Raw genomic sequence first — 21653 nt, forward strand, 5'->3', positions numbered from 1 at the left:
TCTAGTATCTACTGATGTACGTTCAGGTCAGGGAAGCACTGTTATAAGTGATCAGTCTGTCTTTGTGTCCTCAAAGGGGAAATGATGCTCTATAAATTAGAATATTATCAAGCTTCTTTGTATGAGATGATCTCAGTGATAACTTGTTAGGCTCTTTTAAAGTTATTGTGCTGGGTGATTCTGGGGTGGGGATGTTACAACAGATAGAACCTTCTGAAAGGCCACATGAAATCTCTCTTCTAGAGATACCAGACCCTAAACACCTTAAAACTGTTTTACTTAAATCATTTGGTGGGCTGCTGGGCAGAGCTTCTGTGTCTGTGCAATTTATGGTCCAAAACCTGCTTCCAAGATGAGTCAACATCTTTGAGATTGCTCGTGCACTGATGCACTTGTGAGTTCCAAGTCACTTCAGTCATGTCCCATGACTCTGCCCTGTAGCCCGCCAGGCTCCTCTGTCCATGGGATTCTCCAGGCAAGAATACTGGTGTGGGTTGCCATCCCCTCCTCCAGGGGATCTTCCCAACCCAGGTATCGAACCTGCGTCTCACATCTTCTGCATTGGCAGGCGGGTTCTTTACCCACCTGGGAAACCAAACTAGATGGCTAGGGCAATTTCCCTACTTGGTCTTCTTTGCCTGCCTTCTTCAGTGGAGGGATTCATGTACAGAGGTTTTATAGTATGTCCTAAAAAATATTGCCAAGATAGAAAAATCTTAGTGTTCTGGAAGCAGAGGTTATATCCACTGTTTAGAAAAGAAATCTTGTGTTTGTTTCCTAGTCTTTTCTTAAAACTTTTAATAACAAGTCCTTCCATACAACTTTCTTCCCATTTGAGGCAACTGGTGATAGAGGTAATTTTGTTGTTTTGTTTTATTTACGTAAATACTAGGGAACATAATAGAAACTTTTGGAAATTTAAGTGGCATATACAAAGAGCTTTCTTTTGTGTTTCCATGTTTGTGCCAGCAACCTAAAATCACTCCAATTAAAGGCTGCAGTAGACAGTTGGAATGCCATTGTGACAGATGTTAGAAACAAGATCACATTCCTCAGGGTAAGTCATGAAGTATTTAGAGTAAATTGACTCAGTGGTATAGATGGTATATACTTAAAAAACAAAATCTAATATTAAAAACAATTGGAAGAAAAGCTATGACAAACCTGGTGGTGGTTTAGTTAGTAAGTCATGTCTGACTCTTGGGACCTCATGGGAAAAAGCTTGCCAAGCTCCTCTGTCCATGGCATCCTCTAGGCAAGAATACTGGAGTGGATTGCCATTTCCTTCTCCAGGGGATCTTTCAGACCCAGGAATTGAACCTGGGTCTCCTGCATTGCAGGCAGATTCTTTACTGACTGAGCTGTGAGGGAGGCCCTAGATAGTGTATTAAAAAGCAGAGATATCACTTTGCCAACAAAGGTCCATATAGTCAAGTTATGACTTTTCCAGTAGCCTTGTACAGATATGAGAGCTGGGCTGTAAAGAAGGCCAAGCACTGAAGAATTGATGCTTTCGAACTGTGGTGCTAGAGAAGACTCTTGAGAGTCACTTGGACAGCAAGGAGAGCAAATCAGTCAATTCTAAAGGAAATCAACCCTGAATGTTCATTGGAAGGACTGATGCTGAAGCTGAAGCTCCAATATCTTGACCACCTGTTTCAAAGAGCCAACTCATTGGAAAAGACCTGATGCTGGGAAAGATTGAGGGCAGGAAGTGAAGGGGGCAGCAGAGGATGAGATAGTTGGATGTCATCATTGACTCAATGGACATGAGTTTGAGCAAACTCTGGGAGATAATGAAGGACAGTGGAGCCTGGCATGCTGCAGTCCGTGGGGTCACAAAGAGTTGAACATGACTGAACGACAACAGAAATTTAAGGAAAACATGTTTTTCACTGCAGTTATTAAAATATGCCTTTTTGAGGTTTGGTTACTTCCATGTGGTTGATTGTAGATAGCATCCTAACTCTCACGTGTCTTCTTTTAGGTTCTTGGTTTAGTAAATGGTACGTTCAAAGATTGTGCCTCATACTTAATTTTCCTAGGATTCCAAAGCTAACTGTGTTCCAGTCATAAGTGAATGTTTTAACTTTATCTGAGTAATTATATGTTTATAGAGTTAAAAGGAAGGCCAAGAATACCTGTATTAGTTTTCAATGTTAAACTTTTTATGTATGAATAATTACTCCCTAATGCAAAATAATAAATTCTTAATTATTCATGTAATAGAATTAGGACTGTGTGAAAGGTAATCTGTGAAGAGGTAAACCACTGAATATTTATTAGTTTATTCATTTGTTTTTAGAATAATTTCATATTTATATATTAAAGTTGATATGTAATGTTGATTGTTTTGTGATTCCATAATACTGCCAGGAAAACAAGTGACATTCAGTTATAAAGAGCTGCCTCAAAGCACTGTCTGCTTGTCTAGCTTTGTCCTTGTTGGTCTTCCCTGTTTCTCTCCTGGATTCTTTCATCCTCAGCTTTTAGTGATGCTTAGCATTTTATTGGGTTTATTAAAAGTTCTGGCCTCAAAAGATCTGCCCTTTGTTCTCTATCTATCATTGTTTTCTTCTAGGAACATGTCTTGTATATGAAAGTTTCTAAATGTTTTAAGACTTTTTCTTTCCACTCTTGTGGGTTGTTTACAAAGTAATATGGAAAGCAAAATGGGGACAGTGCCAATAATCTAGAAAGTATGTTTTTAAACTTCAAGGTTGGGAGTCTTAACTTTTGGCAAAATCCAAGAGGAGAAAAACAAAGCTATATGGGGAACTGGAGAAAGCTAAAGGTATAACTTTTAAGATAAAAAAATGTGAACACTTAATAAGTTTTTTCTAAACCTTCCCCTCCATTTCTAAAATGAACATTTACAAGTAGTTAAGCTGATACAAATACTTTTTCCCCATATTTATCAGCTAGTATATTATTTACATCTTGATCTTTAGACATTGTTTACTTTAATCAGTGGTTACCATTTGGGGGCTAAAAATTATGGAAACACTGAGGAATTTTCACAGAGATCTGTGAATTATGTGTCATTATACCTTGTCACTCAATAGACACTGTTAAAGACACAACTATTAATATTTACATTTATGGAGAGTGGTGTATAGAGTTGTTTTATGTCAAAAAATTATTTTTATATTATTTTTGGCATACTAGATTGAGAATCACTAACCTGTATTGTACTATTCAAAACTACATCCAGTATTTCCATATGCTATTCCTTTGAAGTTGATTTTACTGTAAAATATTGTTTCTCTTCTTCTATTAGACACAATACAATGAACAGATTAGCAAGGTGAAGCAAGGGTTTGCGTTGAGTACACTGCCTCCAATCCATCTTCCTCCACCACCTCCCAGTCCTGAGATACTGGTAAGAAATACAGTTGACTCTTGAACAACACAAGGGTTGAGGGGGTGCGAACCCCCCATGCCGTCAGGAATCTGAATACTACTCTACTCGAAAACAATGAATTTGATAAATGACTACCCAAGAGCAGAAAGCTGAGACAGTTTGGATAGAATCAAGACTCAAACCCTAGTTTTTTGATTCCATGTATCAAATGCAAACTCTGCATTTAAAGATCTATAAAATGAAAATACAGGGACTATATTTGTTTAAAAAAAATAGGGATATAAGTGGACCCACACAACTCAGACCTGTGTTGTTCAAGAATCAGTTGCGTAAGATTTTGAACAATCACCATCCTCATCCTGATAAGTGAGAACTGTAAAACACTGAATAAGCAGTACATTCATGTGTCTTCACAGTGGATAGGGCGCATGTTGTGCATATCATTTGTAATTATGTCCATTCCTGTTGTATCATCTACAAATGGTATGACTAGTTTGTTGGCTCAGAGGAGGCCAAGAGATAGGTTGTATGATTGGATTTTAGTAATGCATTTGATATCTAAAGAGGTAATGTATGCTCATTCATCCTGTCAATCATATTTACATGGTTGGAGAAAACTGATGAATGCTCAGAATTCCCAAATGCCCTCAAATTACCACTAGACTACTGAAAACTCTCAGCATAATACCCTATCAGGCTGGACTTCACTTCTCCACTTCTACTTCAGACCTTGTTTCCTTAACTTTTATCTTCTATTCTTACCTTTTAACATCAAAGACAGCTTTCATTTAGGTCCCTTCCCTGATTGTGGCTAGGGATAAATGGGTCTTCTTCAGACAAACTAATCTCTATGCCATACTAGTTATGTTAGCCTTCTGGGAAACATAGTGGGGGGAAAAGTGAAAAAAGTGAAACATAATACCTTAGCCCAGTAGACTCAGTTTTCCAAAAGACCTTTCAGAACAGAACCACTAGATGATAGCTTTTATTATGATAACAGATCTGAGGATAAGGAAAAAAAAAAGCTGTGATATATTTAGGGGTAGATCTCTTTTGACATTAGCATTTCTGCTTGTAATAGAACTTTGAAAATATTATTTTTACAAATACTAGTTCAGTATATCAAAGAACTTAAAAATTATTAATATGTGAATTGTGTGGAGTTACACTGTGTTTCAAAAGCAGAATTTAGAGCTGAGAAAGTATTCTATGATACACATGGGCTTTAGTTTAGAATGAGGATTGCCTTTTATATTTTTGATTAGTTCAAGTTTTATAGGAGCTTTGTATTATGGATATTTTTATTCGAGGCTTTGAACAACATCCTTGCCAATTCTTCTGATAAGGAATGTGTTGCATAGATGACAAATCCCAGATTCCCTTTAGTTCTATGGGAAGAAACATAGTAGGATTTCTAGAAACCCTGTTGCCCTCTGCCTGTATTCAAACTTCCGCCTGTAGGCTGTAAACTCTCCCATGACTCTAAACATAAAATGGCTCCAGAGACTTGGAAGCTAGATACAGAGTTGTTCTTTGGAGTTTTCTGGAATCAGACTGGCATCAGCTGTCTGTGACAGCTATATGTGACACTGTAACTGAGAAGCATTATCTAACCTTGACCTCTACATCCTCATCCTTTCAGAGACTTGCTTATGTCTGATGTGGCTTTCCAGGTTTAGTCAAGGGCAAAAACCCACTGGCAGTTAGGCTCAGTAACATTAATACGCATCCTTTGCAAACGTATAAGAGGTGCACGTGTATCTTTTGTGGTTCCTAAGGAGAGTCACTGCTGTGCTTGATCAGAGAGTCACTTTAAGACTGTTGTGTTAAAATACAGGCATTAGTGACCACTGAGCATTAGTGGAACAGTTTGAAAGCACAGATGCTAAAAATGTGACCATTCTTTCAGTATAAATTGAGGCGGTATTGTACAATGGGAATACACTTGAAGGTCTGGGTTCAGGTCCTAACTGTGCAGAACTGTGTTGGTTTGGGGAAACTCAGCTGTCTCAGACTTTGGTTTTCCTATTGACAAATCAAGAAATTGTCCTGGATGATCTGATCACTAACGTCTGTCTCTCTGAAATTCTAGTGTTATAAAGAATGGTCACCAGGCTTTAAATAAATATAGCGGTCTACCCTGGGAAGTCTGGAATAATGGGCACTCTTCCCAGTTTAACCCAGTATTTTTATGTGTTTCATTATATTTTGATTTTTATACCCTGGCTGTCTAATTCTCAAAGTAATATTAGGTAGTTGTTGTCCTCAAAAAGAACAAGATCATTGATTCCGAATCACCATTTGTTATTTAAGAACTTTATATTACGAATATATTGAAACATGCATAAAAGTAGAATGACAAACCTCTGTGAACCCAAGAGCCATCTTCAACATCATAATCAACATTTTATCAATCTTGTTTCATGTTATTCCTTCCTTCCTCACCACTGGGACATTTTAAAGTAAACCCTATATATCATATAATCTTCATCCATTTATACTTTAGTATGCATTCCTAAAAGATGAAGACTCTTACTCTTATTGGCTATAATCACACCACCATTCTCCTAAGAAAATTATAATTTTTATATCTGATATTAGAATTCATATTTCCCAGATTGTTTCAAAAATGTCTTTTTCTTAACTAGATTAACAATACTTCCAATTTGGTTATAATTACCATTACTTTAAAAGCCCTTATTTTTAAAAAAGCAATCCAAACAAGGTTTATAATTTCATTTGGCTGATTATTTTTCTTTAAAGTTGTAACAGCTACCCAATACCCTCTCTCTCACTCACATCATTTATTTGTTGAAAAACTAATTTCCTGTATTATTGATGTAACTGATTACATCCTTATACATGTACATGTCATTATACATGTTCTGCTGTTTCCTGTAAACTGATCATAGGTCTAGAGGGTTAAATTAGAATCAGGGTCAGTATTTTTAGCAAGAGTACCTTATAGGTGGTGAAGTATATGCACATTAGAAGACACAGTGCCTCTCATTTAGTGATGTTAGGAGTCAAATGTCATTCTTGTCTCCATTATAAAGTTCCCTAGTAATTGTCAACTTTCTGGTTTCAGTATCATTACTTAAGCGCTATACTGATGTTAATTTTTTAAATTCAACAAATAGGTGAACTTCTACTTTATGCCAGTGCTAGACCTGGCACATAGTAGATGTCCCATAAACTTGTCCTCTTTTGTAGTCCAGCCAATAAGGTATCCATCCCATTGGTAGGTGCTAAGAAGGGCTAGCTTTCTATGAATCCCTGGGAAGTTCAGTAACATCCACAGACATGTCTAAAAGTCACTGTAGGAGGGTTTATCCCCCTGGCCCACCCCATTTTAACTTTCTACTATCCTTGAAACTAAACATAAGTTCAGAACTCCACCAGGTGGTAAAAGGTCCTTTCAATACATAATAGCAAAAGTAGTATTTTCTATAGACAACTTTGATTCTTTAGTGAATTTCAGAGTGTCAATATTGTTTATCAGTATGGAGAGTACTCATTGAGGAACTCCTTTGTACAGTCCTTTGTATTATTCCTTTTGGCAGAGAACTTTGCAGATCATCTAACCTCAATTCTTATTTTATAGATTAATAACTTGGTATCCAAGGCTACCCAGCAAGATGGAAAGAAAGTAGGACTAGAATCAAGTTTTCTCTTCTCTCTCTGTGCTCTCTAGTGTATTTTACTGCTCCCTGCTTTTTTCAAATATTCATATATTTAACTAGTGTTATAACAGCACTGTTTCGAATATGCTTTGTATCTAGATTTCAGATCAGTTTTCCTCCCCCCCAAAAATGCATTGTTCTATGAGTTTATATTATTGACTACATAATTATGTGGGGGGTTTGTTTTTATTTTCTGTCTTTTCCATTTTAGATGCAGCAGTTCTTGGGAAGACCCATCGTGAAAGAGTCTTTCTTTAGACCCATGCTCACTGTTCCTCAAATGCCTGCCGTTTGTTCTGGAATTGTCTCTGCAACTGGTCCATCTAGATCTCCCTTGGTAAAAAAACCCCCTTGGTAGAATAGACATTAACTAGTCCATTGTCACAGTAGACTCTCAGAATGAATGTGTTCTCTTTGTTCATTTATTTAATACAGTAAATAGTGATGATAATTGAATGACTATGTCCATGAGGTACTGTGTTAAGTGCATTACATATATTAACTATTTCATTAAGTGATAATAGTTTAGTTTTTAGATACAAAGATAAATCTGATATTATAGTAGAGAATTCTTAGTTTTGCTTCTAAAACAGGGTGAGATTGATATTTTTAAGAGACAGTTTATATTTAGCATGGTTGTTGGGTAGGTTGGAAAGCAAAGAAGCTAAGTCACATTATGCCACAAAGCAAAAGAAAAATTTTTTATACATAGATACATATGTGTATATTGTAGGACATTGGTTATCTATAAACAGGTAATATAAATAGTATCACCCTGAAACATATTATACTGCAAAGTTACAAATTTTCCTAGTTACAAAGAGCCAGATAAGCTTTATCAGAACCTGAATAAAAAGTAGAGAAGTTTATTTTTATTTTTACTTTATTTTACTTTACAATACTGTATTGGTTTTTCCATACATTGACATGAATCCACCACAAATGATTAGGATTATTAGTTGTAATCTTGATCAAGGTATACTTTTTATTAAAAAACCTCACAGAAGATTGATGTTTAATATAATTAATGAAAAAGTCTCTAATCTTAAGTTTGTCATAACTGAATTCTAATGAATTGAGGTTTATTCTGTACCTGTATATTGCTGACAGACTGTCTTTGAAATGTATAGTCAAATAGATTTACTTACTTGTATAGAGGCAATGGCACCCCACTCCAGTACTCTTGCCTGGAAAATCCCATGGACGGAGGAGCCTGGTAGGCTGCAGTCCATGGGGTCACTGGGAGTCGGACACGACTGAGCGACTTCACTTTCACTCTTCACTTTCATGCATTGGAGAAGGAAATGGCAACCCACTCCAGTGTTCTTGCCTGGAGAATCCCAGGGACGGGGGGAGCCTGATGGGCTGCCATCTATGGGGTCGCACAGAGTCGGACACGACTGAAGCGACTTAGCAGCAGCAGCATAGAGGCCTCTCTACAAGCAAATATGTATCTAAGCTTTAACCTGTTAACTAAGCACTACATTTTTTTTATCACCTTGATATTACATTGTTGCTGATGTGTTTTGCTCCTGCAACATTCTGTGAGGATCTATAAAATTTTAAAGTACCTCGGCCTACTAATAGGATTACTTTCTGATTCCTCTGAAAAAGCTTGGACACTGAGGCAAACCCACATTTCTGGGGATATTCTGCTCTTTAACTTACCAGGCTTTGTATGAGTAATTTCAGTGGCTGTTAGTAGTTGCTAATTTTTCATAAGTAGTAACCTTCTATTTTAAAATAATCTATAATCTTAGATAGAAGATACTTTGTTTATAATTATCCTAATAATCAGATAAAGCACTTAAAATATTCACATATTGATATTGCAAATTTAATGGTTCTAAGCAAGAACTATCATAAAATATAGGGCAATTTTTGTTTGATGATTTCATGGCTCTGAGTTGTCACTACAACTTCCATATACCACCTGTGTGACGTTTTGAGACATTGGGCAGATATTTTAGTAGTATTCTCATCTTTATTTAGTTGTTTGAAAATTAAACTTTATTATTTGCTTGATTAATAATTTTATCTTATATTATTAGTAATTAGTGATCTTATTAATTACTTTTATAATTAGAAAAATACAATACACATAGTATATACAAAATATATACTATATACAGTAGAAAGCAAAACTACCCTGCTGTTGAATCCTAGAAAATAATCACAGTTTAAGGGTTATTTTATATCTTACAGTCCTTTTTCTATGCATACACATTTGAAAAATATTTTAATATAACATGAGTTCTACCATAAATGCTGTGCCATAGACTTTTTTAAAATTACATATATTATGGATATCTCTTATGCTCAGACATATAGATCTATTTTTAAGGACTTGATTAGATATGCTACAGTTTATTTACTTATTCCTCTATTAACAAACTAGGTTGCTGTCAGAAATGCACATTCTGTATTTCTGTTTATGTTTGCAATTACTGAGACTAGTATGTGCCATTTTAAAAATAAAGGTAAACATATAGAAATAATTAGAAATACTGTTGTGCTGGTTAAGGAAAAAAAACTTCTAAAAAGGGAACTGCATGTCAATATTCCTCTTTATTGTACCCATTTTCTGAGGTATGGAGATGTCATGTTGACATGGAACTTTGCTTCCCCATAATTGAAGCTGATGACATAACTGTGTTTCTTACAGATGACTAGCATAGCCTGGACACTACCAGCTCCTGTGGGAGAAGCTATGCCTCCCAGTGCAAGTCTAGGAAGTGATCCCCTTATGATGAATTGGGAGAAGATTACAGAGAGGCTGAAAACTGCCTTTCCACAGCAGACCAGGTAGCTTAGTCTCTTTTAGTGTTGTGAACAGATCATACTACAGTTTCCATAGCCATAATTACGCCAATTAAACATTTCAGAGAAATAACACTCACCCTCCCTCCTCCCAACACACAGAAGGTACAGGTGTTTCCTAACCATCACCTTGGTAAGGAAAATTAAATTCATTAAGAAGGGATAGTTTTCAATATAAATGCTAAACCTCTCCACGAAAATTATTAAAGTCACGAGGGAATGAACTTTCGAATTTAGGTTTGCTTGTTTAATGAAAGTACAGCTAGTTATAAACCTATCCAGTTTTAATGCCACTAGCTACAATAATTATCGTAATAACCTATTTCCAAAGTGAATTTTAAGTGAATTGTATGCTATGTAAGCGCAAACATAATCAGATTTCCTTAATTTATTGAAGGTTCTTATGGTTTCTTTGTTAAGGAACACAGTTAAATGCAAGAAATCATTATTTTACTGTGCTTTTCACAGTTCTGACTTTCACAGAAAGCTATTTAATTCTACTCCTCCAGAAATGAACTGTCTTTTATCTTTAATCTTGTGTCAAATGAATAATTCTAGTTTTCACCAGCATTTTCATTTGAAGGCCAATGCTTTTATTTAACACTGTATACTCTTATGTTTCATGGTTATATTATGGTTTTGTAAACATAATGGTGAATAGAAAGTGAAAATAGAATTTTAATATAGTTGTGGTAAAAAATGTTTATAGAAAATAAATGGTAAATCAAAGATAGTTTTATAAGGCTGGTGACATGACATTTCATTTGAGAAAAAATATTTTATCATCCTACCCTGTCCTACCGAAATGTGTATACAGACTTTGGGTCAGTGGGCCATGGGAACTGAAAAATAGCATGTCGATTAAAATACTCCTAGGTTTCTTTATCACATAATGTGTCTTTTAGTCTTTGCTTTCCTTTTCTGTTCAATCTTTATTTTCTTTTTTTTTTGTAAAATTCACATCATATAAAATTAATCATTTTAACCATTCTAAAGTGTAGAAGCTGTGCAACTGTCACCACTGTTTAATTCCAGAGCCTTTTTATCACCTCTAAAAGAAGTCATTCTCCATTACTCTCCCAGAGAGTAGTCTTTATTTTCTGTTTATGAATTTTATAAAAGTAGAATTGATAGCACAGTGATAGAGACTGATAGTAACATAATTGAAAAGAAATATTTTAGTTTCTCTCGAGTAAGAGAACATTGAGAAGTACAATATAAAGAGGCTCAGTACATAAATAAGTATTTAGATAGCAAATTTCATTTTCACAAGTGAGCTTTTATAAACAGTTAAATCTCATTGGGGGAAGAAAATAAATACTAAACTTTATCAATCATGAACACATTAAGTATCCTTAATGAGCACATTAGCAGGAATTTTCATTCTGGTTTAAGATAAATGTAGATGGACCCATGATTGCGTTTTTAGATCAGAGATCCAAAGGGTCACGTCTGTACGCTGGATATTATCCTATGATAGGGTTTTATATCTCCTTTGGAGGGCACATCTTCAGGCAGTAGGAGAATGACCACTACTCTTTCCTTGATCTTTTCCAGAAAGGAGCTTACAGATTTCTTACGGAAATTGAAGGATACTCATGGGAAGTCCTTATCTGGACTGACATTTGATGAAATTGTTCACAAGATTTCCCAATTTATTGACCCCAAGAGATCTCAGGTAAAAAATAAAAAAAGCAACTAAACAACAGAAAACAAAAAATAAAACTATCTCCTGACCCTTATCTTTAGTTAGCTATACTAATTATCTCCATAACATGATCGGGAAATCAATTATAATCATATTAAATCATATATTAACATTAAACAATTAAACCTGATGATAGCGTTGGAAACACCACCTGACATTCTAGAATAAAACTAAGCCTTTTGAAATTTAGACTATTTTGAATATTTCATAAAGGAAACTTTTTTTTTTCTAATTTTCTGCAAAGACTTATTTTAATTAAAAGAGCACCTAGAGTTACTTTTGTTTTTACTTGGTTCTTATATTGCCATAATTGCTTCAAGATTTCTCATGAACCTGATTATTAACCTTTTTGTTGTTGTTCAGTCGCTCAGTTGTGTCCGACTCTTTGTGACCCCATAGACTGCAGCACACTAGGCTTCCCTGTCTTTCACTATCTCCCAGAGTTTGCTCAAACTCTTGTCCATTGGTCCATCCAACCATCTCATCCTATGTGCACCCCCTTCTCCTGCCCTCAATCTTTCCCAGCATCAGGATTTTTTCTAGTGAGTCAGCTCTTTGCATCAGGTGGCCAAAGTATTACATCCTCAGCTTCAGCATCAGTCCTTCCAATGAAAATTCAGGGTTGATTTCCCCTTTTGCTAAATTCCACTGTAGCCTATTCTATGGTAGTTTGTCAGTCCTTCCTGTGTTATGGAATTCTAAAAAAATAAGTATGATATTCTTATTTTCAGAGTAAAGGAAAATTAGTGCCAAATGGTAACCGTGTTTCACCTAGCCATACTCCATCACAGGCTAATGCTACCCAGCCCTTAAAACCAGCCCAGAGGCCCCTTGGTTCACAAGGCTCTGTCACACAGGAAGGAGCCAATCATTTGGTAAGGCTGAGACTGTTGATGCTAAATACATTTAAATTTAGGAGAGAGAATGAGCTGAGTTTAACCATATGTATGTTTTCCCTAGGATGATGAGGAAGAAGAGCCTTGTGTGATCTGCCATGAGAATCTGTCTCCAGATAACCTCTCAGTTTTGCCTTGCGCACATAAATTCCATTCTCAGGTAAGCTTCTCTGTTTAATCAATTAAGTGAAACTCATGCTACATTTCTTAAAATCATATACTCGTATGATCATCCGCTGTGTCATGAATTTCACTGGATATTCACGTATGGATAACGTTTATGTGTTTTTCTCCATACGTAGCCATGGATTGCCTTGTGTTTTCTCAGGTCTTGATATACCTAGCAGGAGAAGGGGATAGTGATGAAATTTAACGGGCAGAGTGGCATTTCCTTCGAACAGATGAACAGAACTGGAAGGAATGTTGATTGACATGACAGTTGACCATTTAGCAAAGTGACACTTCACCTTGACTTGTTATGAATAGTGTTCTTTGTTTACACCTAATGATGGCCAACTGCTTTTACAACACAGAAGAATTATCTTAACAGTCTGTCCGGGCTTCTGTATTTGCTTTTGAAGATGCTAAGGCTTGAATTTTTTGTTTTGTTTCTAATTTTTATTGAAGTATAGTTGCTTTACAATGTTGTTTTAATTTCTGTTGTACATCTTTGAATCAGCTACACATATATGCCCTCTTTTTTGGATTTCCTTCCCATTTAGGTCACCACAGAGCACTGAGTAGAGTTCCCTGTGCTATTCAGTAGGTTCTCGTTAGTTATCTATTTCATACATAGTAATGTATATATTTCAATCCCACTCTCCCAATTCAGCCCACCCTCCCTTCCCCCCTTGGTGTCCATACGTTTGTTCTGTACGTCTGCGTCTCTGTTTCTGCTTTGCAAATAGGTTCACATGTACCATCTTTCTAGATTCCACATATACGCATTAATATACGATATTTCTCTCTCTCTGACTTACTTGACTTGAATGACAGTCTCTGGGTCCATCCATGTCTCTGCAAATAGCACAGTTTCATTCCTTTCTATGGCTGAGAAATATTCCATTGTATGTATGTACCACATCTTCTGTATCCATTCCTCTGTTGATGGACACCAAGGTTGCTTCCATATCCTGGCTATTGTAAATAGAGCTGCAATAAGCATTTGGATGCATGTATCTTTTGAAATTATGGTTTTCTCCAGGTATATACCAGGAGAACTGCTGGGTTATCTAGTAGTTTTTTTTCTTAGTATTTTTAAGAAATCACCATACTATTCTCCATAGTGGCTCTATCAGTTTTTATTCCCACCAATAGTGCAAGAGGGTTCCCTTTTCTCCACACCCTCTCCAGCATTTATTGTTTGTAGTTGTTTTGATGATGACTGTTCTGACTGATGTGAGGTGATAAGATACACCATTGTAGTTTTGATTTGCATTTCTCTGATACTTAATGACGTTGAGCATCTTTTCATGTGCCTCTTGGCCATCTGTATATCTTCTTTGGAAAAATGTCTATTTAAATCTTCCACCCATTTTTTGATTGGGCTGTTTTATTTTTATATTGAGCTACATGAGCTATTTGTACATTGTGCAGATTAATCCCTTGTCAGTTGCTTCATTTGCAAATATTTTCTCCTATTCTGAGTGTTGTCTTTTCATCTCATTTATAGTTTTCTTTTGATGTTAGAAAAATGTGAGGCTGGCATATCTTTTGTTAATTCTTGGCATTTATAGATTAACAACATAGATTAACTTGTTGGCAACATAGATTAACTTCTGACATTGTTGCTGTGCAAGTGCTATTGGTATGCTATTTATGATCCAAGTCTTCTGTTGTGGAAGTGTAACATGACACAAGAAAAGATAATCTTACACAAGAAAGGCTTCTCAGGGAAATAAACGATAGCCACCTTGTTCAAGCCATATCTGTAAAACATCATTTCAAAGATAATGTGATACCTGGTAAAAATTATATTTTTCATCTGCCCTTTTAAGAGATATGCATTGACTAATCCTAAATGATCTCCAGATAGATAGTTCAATTCAGTCGCTCAGTCATGTCCCAACTTTTTGCGACCCCATGGACTGCAGCACACCAGGCCTCCCTGTCCATCACCAACTCCCCGAATTTACCCAAACTCATGTCCATTGAGTCGGTGATGCCATCCAGCCATCTCATCCTCTTTTGTCCCCTTCTCGTCCCAGCTTCAATCTTTCCCAGCATCAGGGTCTTTTCAAATGAGTCAGCTCTTCACATCAGGTGGCCAAAGTATTGGAGTTTCAGCTTCAACATCAGTCCTTTCAATGAACACCCAGGACTGATCTCCTGGATGGACTCTCTTTAGGATGGACTGGTTGGATCTCCTTGCAGTCCAAGGGACTCTCAAGAGTCTTTTCCAACACCACAATTCAAAAGCATCAATTCTCTGGCACTCAGCTTTCTTTACACTGCAACTCTCACATCCATATATGACTACTGGAAAAACCATAGCCTTGACTAGACGGACCTTTGTTGGCAAAGTAATGTCTCTGCTTTTCAATCTGCTGTCTAGGTTGGCCATAACTTTCCTTCCAAGGAGTAAGCGTCTTTTAATTTCATGGCTGCAGTCACTATCTACAGTGATTTTGGAGCCAAAAAAATAAAGTCTCTCACTGTTTCCCCATCTATTTGCCATGAAGTGATGGGACCAGATGCCATGATCTTCATTTTCTGAATGTTGAGCTTTAAGCCAACTTTTTCACTCTCCTCTTTCACTTTCATCAAGAGGCTCTTTAGTTCTTCTTTGTTTTCTGCCATAAGGGTGGTGTCATCTGCATATCTGAGGTTATTGATATTTCTCCCAGCAATCTTGATTCCACCTTGTGCTTCATCCAGCCCAGCATTTCTCATGTACTCTGCATACAAGTTAAATAAGCAGGGTGCCAATATACAGCCTTGATGTACTCCTTTTCCTATTTGCAATCAGTCTGTTTTTCCCAAAGATTTTCCTCTAGAAAATAAATGTTGCACAAACTTATTTTATTCTTTGCCATTGCTCATTGAATAGAAAGCAAGTAATTCATTTTGGTTACTGTCTAGGGATAGAGTTAATGGGCCTCATGTCTGCTGCCTATTCTTCATACTCTTAATACTCTCTCATCTGGCTAGGCTCTCCATTATTCATTCAGGTAAAATGATTTGTTTTTGGAGAGTCAGTATTCAAGCAAATAACTTAATAGATAGTTCATAGCCAAAAAGTACTACCATTATCACCAAAGAAAGGCGACCTTAAAAGTATACCCATTATCTAAAGATTTTAACTTCAAACACAAGTACTTCAAATAAGTACTTGATACAACATATTTGTGACATTTGTATATTTAGATATGACTTTTCCTAGATTACCAGTTAGAATAATAGATAATAAATAGAAAAAAATATAGCAGGTTTCCTCAACCTCCTTTTTAGGAAGAAGTGCTAATCTACCTGAAGATTGGAGTTGAAGAAAGGAACTTATTAAAATGAACTGGCTGAAAAGTGTTGTCCTGTTACCAACTATATTGCTCAGCAAACCATGGACAAAGTGCCTTGATGGCGGCAGTTTTCATGGCAATCCACCAAATAAGGCTCTTAAGATCCATCTGGAGACATATTGGTTGGCAGCCCTGATATATAGAGTTACACCTGCCTCTGCTAGGCTAAATCTGAGTGACTGACATGAATCTTTTTGCTCCTTAGTGCATTAGACCTTGGTTGATGCAACAGGGAACCTGCCCAACCTGCAGACTCCACGTTTTGCTACCAGAAGAATTTCCAGGTCACCCCAGCCGGCACTTGCCCAAGATCTGATTCAGCAGGGTGACTATGCAAAGGAAGTTCAATTTTCAGACTCCAGAATTTAGTTTTCCACTTATTTGAGCTGATAGTATGAGTGATGTGAAGTGGTATGTTCTTCAGTATTATTCAAAATAAGCTAGCTAATCTCATCAAAGCTGCAGCCAAAGAGGAGAGGACAAATCTTCAGGACTGTGAACTGAACTGAAAGGGTTTAAAGAAGATAAAATTTTGAAAGTTACATTAGATTTGCCCTTATTTTAGTAGATATTTTCTTCCAACTTAAACGTGATTACTGTTAACATGTATCTTAGGATGTCTTCTCTTTTCCTTATTCCACTCATCCTTTACTTTCTCCTAAATATGCTACACTTTAATTCCTGTACTAAATGTAAACAAGAGTAAGAAAATTCCTCAGATTTTAGTGTTCCTTTTAACTTTTAAAATTACTTATAAAATATATGTTATTTATTTATGTTTTATCTCTATCTTCCCCATTCTTTCCTATTCTCTAAAATATGTATCTGTGAATAGATTATGAGCTACTTGAGGTTGAGGACCAACCACTGATGTCTTGGAGCTGGCTTATATACTGTACTGGTGTGTGAGAGATAATTCTTAGTTTTAGGAATTTTGTGAAACAGTTTTTCAAACTATTATTAGCTTGAAATCTGGTATTTTACACCACAGAAATTGGTGAATGCTATAGGTAAGGGCTTTTTTTCCCTTCCCCCCAACAGCTTGTTATTAAAGATTTACCAGCACACCACTGGGACCATGCCTGATGATTCTTACTGTTCTCAATGTCTTGCACAGTAGATATACCATAAAAAGCCCCCCAAATCAGAAATCAGAAAGCAGTAAGAAAATTAGTATGCAAATTAAGCCACTTGCTTATTTAAATACCTTTACTTGTAAACATGCTCTTTGGACCTTAATCATTTATGCTTTGGAGGAATCTTTTTTCAGCCTTAAAAGTTTCTGATTTCACTTTCTCATGCATGGGTGGTGTCCTGTTTGTGTGTAGTTGTCTTTTATGACAGAGTTGACACCCACTGAGCTAAGTGGCACATTTAAAGCTTGTCATTGAGAACTTTCATTCTTAGAGGTCAAAAATATTATTTTGAAATTAGTACTGTGTAAATGTTGTGTTATACATATCTCTAGCTTCAAAATTATTAATAAAAGAATTCAGTTACTTTGTAAGAGAAATGTTACTTGGTTCATATTATTTTCCATAAATTAATGAAATTCATTCTGTGAATAAGTGTTTCCTGACTCAGCAACTATTTTACCTTTATATTTCACTATAAATGTATCTTGAAGTTATTTTAAATCTCTGCTTAAAATTACTATTTCTGAAATTGTATGATGTTTTCTTCTCTAATGAGAATAGATTGGACAAGGTGAAAGAAAATACCCCAAAGTGAAGGCAGTCATCTAGATTTGTTAAGTGCCAAAAAAGTCTTAGAATTATACAATTCAGAACAGGGCCTTTAATAATTATCTCATCTAACACCTCAAGATCATGGTCATATAGCAGATTACCTTGTAAAACATTTTTTAGTGTATGTTTACAATTGTATTTACACTTTCATGTGGGAAAGAATAAATGTTTCATAATTGAATGCCTATTATTTGTGTTTATCGCTGTAACTATATCCTAAAACTACTTGAAATCTCTTTCAAACATCTCTTTCTGTTTAATTATGCTTAAACTTTATCTTCTCTTGTGAGAAAGGGGAGGCAAATATCCAAGAAGTCAGTCATCTATACTTGTAAAATATCAAGAATATCTTAGAATCATAGAATGTCAGAGTTTATAGGGTCTTTAATGATCCTCTGGTCTATTGCCTCATTTTATAGGAACAGTTTGCCCTAGATCATGTGATTAAATAGTGGCTAAGCCAGTCCTAATTCTTGAGAGAGTCCTGATACTCAGTAAGTCACATGTTTCCTCCATAAACTCAAGCTGCAAGGCTGTATTGGTGCTGACCTGTTGTTCTTAGCTCCAAAGATGGGGCCAGAGAACTTAACAGGGTAGCTGATACATAGAGAGAATGTAGTAGGAACATGCTCTTGAATGTCATGTCCAACTCTGCAGATGCTAAAGGTAATGGGATTTGTTTTTCTTTTTGAGGTTTAACAATAAAGACAACTATAGTGGTCATTCAGAGAAGGCAATGGCAACCCACTCCAGTACTCTTGCCTGGAAACTCCCATGGATGGAGGAGCCTAGTAGGCTGCCGCCCATGGGGTCGCTAAGGGTCAGACACAACTGAGCGACTTCACTTTCATGCATTGGAGAAGGAAATGGCAACCCACTCCAGTGTTCTTGCCTGGAGAATCCCAGGGATGGCGGAGCCTGGTGGGCTGCCATCTATGGGGTCACACAGAGTCGGACACGACTGAAGCGACTTAGCAGCAGCAGCAGCAGCACAGCGGTCATTCTGTTATAAACAATGATTGCTGTCATGCCTGTGGCTGCTGAAGGATGCAGAATACCATACTGCACAAAAATTCAGTGAGAGAAGTAATATTTACTTTATAAACAATCTGTACACTTCCTGTAATGTAACATCGCTGCAGCTGCTGTCAGATATGTCTTGTAGTGTTTTCCTTTATATTCATTGTCCATGTGTATAATAACATTTTCCAGCTTTTATGGGACACCTTCCTTGATCAAATGTTACTTTGTTTGATCCACTAATAACTTGAAAGTGGATACTATCCTCTTTATTTTGCAGACGGTGAAACTGAGGCTCAACTAAGAGGGTATACTTTGTCTGAGGTCACAGCTGTGAAGTGGCATTCTGGGATTTGAATGCAAATCTCTGTGCCTTAGCTAGTGTTCTCTCTGTCAGTGCTTCATAGTGGTCTCCCCATTCTGGACTGAGTGTATGCACAAATATTATTTTAAATAATATGCTTCAAAATAAAATGAAACAAATGGTAAATCTGATTATTTTGGGCTATGAACATGGTATTGAATACATAAAAACATATGTAATAGTGATACAGTATGGTAAGAAAAGTTTGACTTTTCCCTCCGATGTCTTGGTTTGCTTGGGATGGTTTCAATTAATGCCTGTTGTCCTGACATATTAATAGTGCCCCCTTTTACTCTCAACAGTGTCCTAATACAGATGATTAATTTTATTTTTATGGTTAATTTGTTTTTACCAGATTCAAAATTTAGCAAAACTCCTCTACATTTATAAAATGCTCCTGGAATACCTTAATCTCTTATCACAGAACCTCTCAGGTAGGAATCATCCACACACACAGCCTCTCAGGTGGGGAACCATCCACACGTAAATATGATATAAAAAGCAGCAATCATGAGAAGAGAGTGCAAATGCAGGGTATTGGAAATGCATTTGAAATTAAAAGACCATCAACTTAAAACAGTCGTGTGTGTGTGTGTGTGTGTGTGTGTGTGTGTGTGTAGCCTGCTACATTAAAACATTATGGTAACTTCAAAGCAAAAATATACAATAGATGAAAAACAAAAAAGCAATCCAAACACAACACTACAGATAATCCTCAAATCGCAAGAGAACAGAACAGAAGAGGGAGGGAAGAGAAAATACCTATAAAAACAAATCCAAAACAATAAGATGGCATTACCTTAAACAAAAATGGATCAAATATTTCAACCAAAAGACACAGATTGGCTGAATGGATACATAAACAAGACCCATATATATGCTGTCTACAAGAGACCCACTTCAGATCCAAGGACACATACAGATTGAAAGTGAGGGGAGAGTAAAAGATATTCCATGCAAATGGAAATCAGAAGAAAGCTGGAGTAGCAGTACTCACATCAGACAAAATAGACTTTAAAATAAAGACTAACAGACAAAGAAGGACACTACATAATGATCATGGGACCAATAATCCAAGAAGAAGATATAACAGCTGTAAATATGTATGTATCTACCATAGGAGCATGGCAATTTAAAAGGCAAATGCTAAAAGCCATCAAGGAGAAATCAATACTAACACAATAATAGTAGGTGACTGTAACACCCCATTTTCATCAATGGACAGATCATCCAGACAGAAAATGAGTAAGGAAACGTAGACCTTAAAAGATGCCTTAGACCAGATGACCTTAACTGATATTTATAGAGCATTCTATCCAAAAGCAGCAGAATATACATGATTCTCAAGTGCACATGGAACACTCTCCAGAAACTAACCGCATACTGGGCCACAACGTGAGCCTTGGTAAATTTAGGAAAATTGAAATTATATCAAGCATCTTTTCTGATCACAAGACTATGAGATTAGAAGTCAACTACAAGAAAAAACTGTAAAAAACAAACATGTGGGCTGAACCATGTGCTATTAAACCACCAGTGGGTCACTGAAGAAATCAAAGAGGGAATTAAAAAGACCTAGAAACAAATGACAACAAAAAACCCAGTTATCTAAAACCTATGGGTTGCAGCAAAAGCAGTTAGTTGTGAGTTTATATCAAACACAGTCTTACCTCAGGAAATAAGAATAATCTTAAATAACCTAACCTTAGGGCTTCCCTGGTGGCTCAGATGGTAAAGAATCTGCCTGCAAAGTGGGAGACCTGGGTTCAATCCCTCGGTTGGGAAGATCCCCTGGAGGAGGGCATGGCAACCCACTGCAGTATTCTTGCCTGGAGAATCCCCATGGACAGAGGAGCCTGGTGGGGTACAGTCCATGGGGTCGCATAGAGTCAGACATGACTGAGCAACTAAAGCACCACATGACCTTATTTTAAAACCCCTGGTGAAATACTAAATACTTTCCCACTGTGTTCTGGAATGAGGCAAGAATGTCTGCTATCAGAGCTTCAATTTAATATTGTATTAACCGGTCTAGCCAGAGAAATTAAAAATAGAAGTGAAAGGCATTCAGCTTGGAAAGGTAGAAGTGAAACCTTTTTAGTACACAGACATAAATAGATGAAAAAAACTACCATCTTCAGGGATTGAAACACTTGATACAAGGTCTCAGTTCTCCCCAAGTTGATTTATAAATTCCACACAATCCCAGTTAAAATCCCAACAGACTTTTTTCATAGAAATCTACAAGCTGATTATAAATTTGATTTGGAAATTCTAAGGACTGGAATCAAGATTGCCAGGAGAAATATCAATAACCTCAGATATGCAGATGACACCATCCTTATGGCAGAAAGTGAAGAGGAACTAAAAAGCCTCTTGATGAAAGTGAAAGAGAAGAGTGAAAAAGTTGGCTTAAAGCTCAACATTCACAAAACGAAGATCATGGCATCCGCTTCCATCTTCATGGGAAATAGATGGGAAAACAGTGGAGACAGTGTCAGATTTTATTTTGGGGGGCTCCAAAATCACTGCAGA

The 21653-nt window shown here is 36.4% G+C and overlaps 1 protein-coding gene across 20 annotated transcripts in view; it reads left to right on the top strand.

The window, feature by feature from the left end:
- Nucleotides 1-19244, top strand: part of DZIP3 (DAZ interacting zinc finger protein 3) — a 119461-nt gene extending 100217 nt beyond the window's left edge. For 12 of the 20 annotated variants that reach the window (XM_069552867.1, XM_069552895.1, XM_069552738.1 and 9 more), the window contains 8 exons: nt 970-1057; nt 3281-3382; nt 7259-7384; nt 9713-9852; nt 11425-11545; nt 12307-12450; nt 12536-12631; nt 16192-17919. In XM_069552867.1, coding sequence (XP_069408968.1) covers nt 970-1057; nt 3281-3382; nt 7259-7384; nt 9713-9852; nt 11425-11545; nt 12307-12450; nt 12536-12631; nt 16192-16302 — 928 coding nt within the window. In that variant the 3' untranslated portion in view covers nt 16303-17919. Of the gene's footprint in view, nt 1-969; nt 1058-3280; nt 3383-7258; nt 7385-9712; nt 9853-11424; nt 11546-12306; nt 12451-12535; nt 12632-15921; nt 17920-19034 lie in introns of those variants that run through there. The other 8 variants (XM_069552763.1, XM_069552809.1, XM_069552775.1 and 5 more) reach the window with 5 other exon arrangements.
- Nucleotides 19245-21653: the final 2409 nt, after the last annotated feature.

This window comes from Ovis canadensis, chromosome 1, assembly GCF_042477335.2.
Source record: "Ovis canadensis isolate MfBH-ARS-UI-01 breed Bighorn chromosome 1, ARS-UI_OviCan_v2, whole genome shotgun sequence".
NCBI classification, from domain to species: domain Eukaryota; kingdom Metazoa; phylum Chordata; class Mammalia; order Artiodactyla; family Bovidae; genus Ovis; species Ovis canadensis.